Source organism: Etheostoma cragini, chromosome 9 (assembly GCF_013103735.1).
Source record: "Etheostoma cragini isolate CJK2018 chromosome 9, CSU_Ecrag_1.0, whole genome shotgun sequence".
NCBI lineage: Eukaryota > Metazoa > Chordata > Actinopteri > Perciformes > Percidae > Etheostoma > Etheostoma cragini.
Genome location: NC_048415.1, coordinates 15047555 through 15052542, shown reverse-complemented (window position 1 = coordinate 15052542; position 4988 = coordinate 15047555). Strand labels below are relative to the sequence as shown.

The following is a 4988-nucleotide window of genomic DNA, read 5'->3' as shown; positions in this document are numbered from 1 at the left end:
CCCCCCCCCCCCCCAGGTTGTCAGTCATGAGGGTCTATCACCTCATTAGTGTCCAGCCTACTCCACTGGCTCATTGACACAGACAGTCAGTCCGTGTATTGAGTTTACAACTCATCCTTGAGTTTAGAGTCTGTGCCATCATCGTCCTCTTCTTCCTCCTCCTGCTCTTCCCCCTCCTCCTCTTCTTCTTCTTCTTCATCGTCCTCCTCATCTTGGTCTTCATCTTTCTCCTCCTCATCCTCCTCATCTTCCTCCTTTGCCTCGTCTTTCCTCTGCTGATCATCTTCCTCCCGTTTCTTTCTCTCCTCCTCCTCTTGGCTTTCCTTCATCTTCTTCTCCGCATCCTGATGAGGATGCGCATGAAGACAACAAAAAAGTGATAAATATATCATTTTCTAACAGTGGCTGTCTACAATCCAAGCAATTAAATTAGGGTATATAGTGGCTTGAGAAAGTTTACACACCTGTGCTAAAGTTGATTAAAAAAAAAAGAAAAAAAAAGTGAAAGTTGATCCTAATGCCTCAAGTAAAAAATGTTAGGAAAATCCAACCTTTTAAAGGACAATTGTTTTTGTGAATGACTTATGTATTGTAAATAAATAATTGTTCTTTCTTAAAATACAGGAGGATAAGCATACACACCCTTATGTTAAATTCCCATAGAGGTAGGCACATTTTTTATTTTTGAAGGCCAGTTATTTCATGGATCCAGAATACTATGCATCCTGATAAAGTTCCCTTGGCCATTGGAATTAAAATAACCCAACATCATCACACACCCTTCACCACACCTAGAGATAGGCATTGGGAACTTTCCATAAGATCAGCTTTCAATGCAAATTAAACCAGCTATTAAGCTAACTGAAATAAAACCACGCCTGTCTCTAGGTATTGTGAAGGGTATGTGATGATGTCACAACTTTAGCATGGGTGTGTAAACTTTCTCAGGCCACTGCATATACACGCCACAAAATACTCAAATGCATAAGCAGGATACATGCTTAAAGATAAACGTTACCTTAGTTTTACCCCATGTGTCGTTGCCAACTTCCTCTGCCAGGTTTGGGTCGTTGGTGATGAGGAAGTTATCAAAGATGGTACCAGACTTGACCTACATAAAAAGAAGTCAACATGTTACTGTCAGTACGGCTTGGCTATAGGGAGAAAAATCACATATCACGATATTCTTGACCAAATACCTCGGTACCGAGGCGGTATTCTAGGGTTGACAATTGTTGCTTTAACAAAACAGCTTCACACGTAGATTTTAGATAAATAATCATCAGTAATGTCTCAGTAACATAATGTCTAAGTGGGGAAAAGGCAAATAATAGAACAACTAGAACAGTCTGGTAAGTTCAGTAAAGTACATTATTTTACTGTAATGCAGCCTTTAAAACCAGTAAAAGACAACACTTATGTCATATCACGATATTACGATATCCAAAATCTAAGATGATATCTAGTCTCATAAAACAATATCAATATCATATTGATGTATTGCCCAACTCTAACTGTCAGTACTTAATGCAACCAAATCCAACTAAAGAAAAGCTACATGTTTTAAACATCTTTCCTCTATCTCTTCAGCATCTCAAAGATATAATCCCACATTTGAATTTGAAAAGAGAAAGTAAAATGTTCCTATTCTTAAGCAGATATTTAAAAAAAAAAAGTACAAAATCACATGCTAGTTTATTGTTGATTTCAGCAAATTCACTCTTTATTAATCAGTCAGCGACAGTATCTTCTTACCTGCCACAAATCGAGTCCAAGCACACCAAAGCTGTCGTATTTATAGATCTCAGAGTCGGCTGTGTACTCCGGGTTGTCAATCTCAGGGTGGATCCACATGCCCTTGTAGGCAGGATTGTTGATCTCTCTGGGTTTCCACTCACCCTATCAATACCAAGACAGTGTAGTTAATGTCAGAGGAATTTTAAAAAGCTAAATAAATCTACTGATTTATCTGGAATAAATAAAAGCTTTATTTGGTCATAAAATATGACTCAAATAAAAACATGAAATTGACTAATTTAATAGTTGACAACTAATAGCTTAATCTTTGCAGCTCTATTGGACATATTTCAAGTAATTAAAGTAAATATTTTTAGCACAATTACAACCCAAGCTTCACTCGTGTTGAAACAGGCTGTGTCCAAAATCACTACCTTATTTAAACACTCGAACAAAATGACATTAATGTAAAATACTAAGTAGCAAAGGGGGAATTCTTTCCAACACAGTAATAGTGTAGCCTATTGACTAGACATTGTATATTAATTGTTATAATTATTTGTTGTTACCTTGTAATCAGGGTTAGCGACCATAGGAGGCTCCCACTCTCCGTCCATCTCTTCATCCCAGTCATCTGGCTTTTTAGCATCAGGATCTGGGATGTTCTCAGGCTTGTCCCAGTCCTACCAAAGAGATGCAGGTTTAGAAGACGTGACTTCACGAAGGTACAGTATATCAAAGACATGGGTTTCATACAAATTAAATGAATGCTGTCTTATAAGCAAACAAAGAATCATATATCAGTAGAAGAAAAATGGCCCCATAATGATTATTACAAAATATGGACAAAAGATTTTTAGAGGCTCGAGCAGACCGACCTCTGGTTTATTATCATCGGGGTCGGATATCTTCTCCCTGTCATCCCAGTCCTCTGGCTTTTTGGCTTCAGGGTCCTTAATCTTTTTGGGAGGCAGGAAGTCCCAGTCATCCTCCAGATTGCCAGACTCAACCTTCTTATTGTCGATCTTGACCTCATAAGTGTTGTCAGGGTTGACTATCAGTGTGTACAAGTGGGAGTACTCATCGTCCTGCAAGGAATAAAAGAATTGTCAGCAGCTATTTTAATTGCATGATATTCATAAGTGATTTGTTTAAAATGCAAAACACGTTCCCCTTTCAACACGTCCTCGCTGGTTTGGTTTTATGGTGAGAAGAACAATAGCAATGTTGTTATTACAAAATGCTGATGTTTTGGAACACACTTTGGGACCAACGAGAATTAGAAAAAGACTTGCCATTTCCTAAGTAAATAAAAAACAAGAACCATTTACTGATATCTCACCTTGCATCGGATGTCCTTGTTAATCAGGTGGTTCTTGCCTTTGTAGTTGAATATGACATGAACCTTCTTTGTGCCAGGGCCACAAATATCAGGACCTGAACAAGCAAACCAAAAAAGGAAAGAAAAATGATAAAAGTTAACATTAGAAACAAGGGCGCAAAAGATACGGAACATATAAAATCAAAAAAATGAAAGACACTGTAATGACTTGTACACTCATCACTGTAAGAATACACCTGAGAGACAAAGTCCTTTGGCCCACAGCTGAAACTATATGCACTGTGCATTGGCTGACTTGACATCTGGGAACAACTGACCAAGTAAATTGATGGTTCTATTAACATCTGGCCAAAGGACTACAGTTGAAAATTAGCTGGCTGGCTAACACTGGCACATTTACAGAAATGTTAATGAATGTGTGCTGTTCTTACAAACAAAAGAAAAAACAACAACAAAGAAATGAAAATGAATGTTGAGTTGGGCGGTATGCATTTTTTAATATCGTCAAACCTCCTCGCTATATTACCGCGGTATTACCGTGACTAATTAAAGATCATGACGTAAGGCTCAGACGGCATCACCAAACTGTTGGCTTGTGCCTACACTCTTCAGAAACTGAATACCAAACACTAGTACTGAAACATCTCTCCCTTCTCATTAGGGTGGAACCCCAAATGCTGCCAAACTGCAGAAGTTGTGATCTCTCTCTCTCTCCCTCCCTCTCTCTCTCTCTCTCTCTCTCTCTGTGTGTATACCGTTTTACCACCCAACCCTAATGAAACACACTCACCGAACATGATGTTGTAGACAGAGTCTCCGTGCATGTCCTCCTGGTTGAGGCCAGAGGGGAACAGTTTAATGTAGCCTCCGCCACAGTCGATGCTCTGCTCATGTTTCACAGTGAACTGGATAACCAGAGGCTGGCCCTGGTTGCTGAAGTCATCAAAACGCGATGACAAGGCGTAGAAGCGGGCGTCCTGGCTCGTCTGCAGACCTGTTGCGAAAATAAATTTTGTCACTGCAATGTATCTGTATTAAGTGAAGCTCCAACACTAAGTATCCTGTATTCACGTGGTGTCTATTAAATTGATCAGATTAGTTTAAATGTGTGAATTTTAACAAGTATCTTCTCAAGTTGTACAGCAGAGAGAGAGCCTGTTGTAATGATGTCATGTAAAGACAAATCCTGGAGCGGATCCACAGAGAGTGAATAATGGAAACAACTCTGAGACTCTCTGACACCACCCACGATGATTTCACGGGGCATACATCTAATTTAGAGTCATGTGTGTAGATTTGGACTTTACTTCTAAAATTTACTTCAATAACACCATGTAACTTCTGGTAGGAGAAATGGTTCTTTTAAATACCACAGCCAAAACTTAAATAAATCGCAAGCAAGCACCATATAATTAAGTCTCAGTCAAATCTCCTCAACACAGACCTGGAAAATAAGGGATCCAAGGATCCACACCCTTATTCTATTAAACACCCAAAACAATGTGGGAGTTAACCATCTTGCACATATCCAGAGTGGGTGAATACAATTTAACCTTTCAACTTACCTTTGTCTTTCTCTGCATCTCCATAGAACTTTCCTGCACTCAGGACCAAGTTTCCGTAGTCTGACTTGTGCTTGGATTCCACCCAGCGACTCTTCCAGGCATCTGCACAAACAAGTGTAGGTTCAGCTGCACGGCAGTCACTGTGAACACACTCAAACAAGCTGCTGATCCATGATGCATCGGTGCAGTGGGAAGGTGTTAGGAGCATGGTTAAGGTGACCGCCTTCACTATCTACGAGGTATTTAAGATATTTTGTTATGAGGCTGGTGATAAAACAAGACCTCTAGATAAGGGCAACACTGAATGACCAGGGGAGAGCTGTGCAGGAGGGGGGGGGGGGGGG

At 39.8% G+C, this 4988-nt stretch overlaps 1 protein-coding gene across 1 annotated transcript in view; it reads right to left on the bottom strand.

Annotated features, from left to right (window-relative positions):
• calr (calreticulin) overlaps window positions 1–4988 on the bottom strand; it is a 6493-nt gene that overhangs the window by 1024 nt on the left and 481 nt on the right. Inside the window, exons 2-9 of the mRNA XM_034882672.1 lie at window positions 4645–4746; window positions 3870–4073; window positions 3080–3174; window positions 2616–2825; window positions 2307–2420; window positions 1756–1899; window positions 1019–1111; window positions 1–344 (exon numbers count right to left, since the gene is read on the bottom strand). The exon at window positions 1–344 is cut by the window's left edge and continues 1024 nt beyond it. Coding sequence (XP_034738563.1) covers window positions 105–344; window positions 1019–1111; window positions 1756–1899; window positions 2307–2420; window positions 2616–2825; window positions 3080–3174; window positions 3870–4073; window positions 4645–4746 — 1202 coding nt within the window. The 3' untranslated portion in view covers window positions 1–104. The remainder of the gene's footprint in view (window positions 345–1018; window positions 1112–1755; window positions 1900–2306; window positions 2421–2615; window positions 2826–3079; window positions 3175–3869; window positions 4074–4644; window positions 4747–4988) is intronic.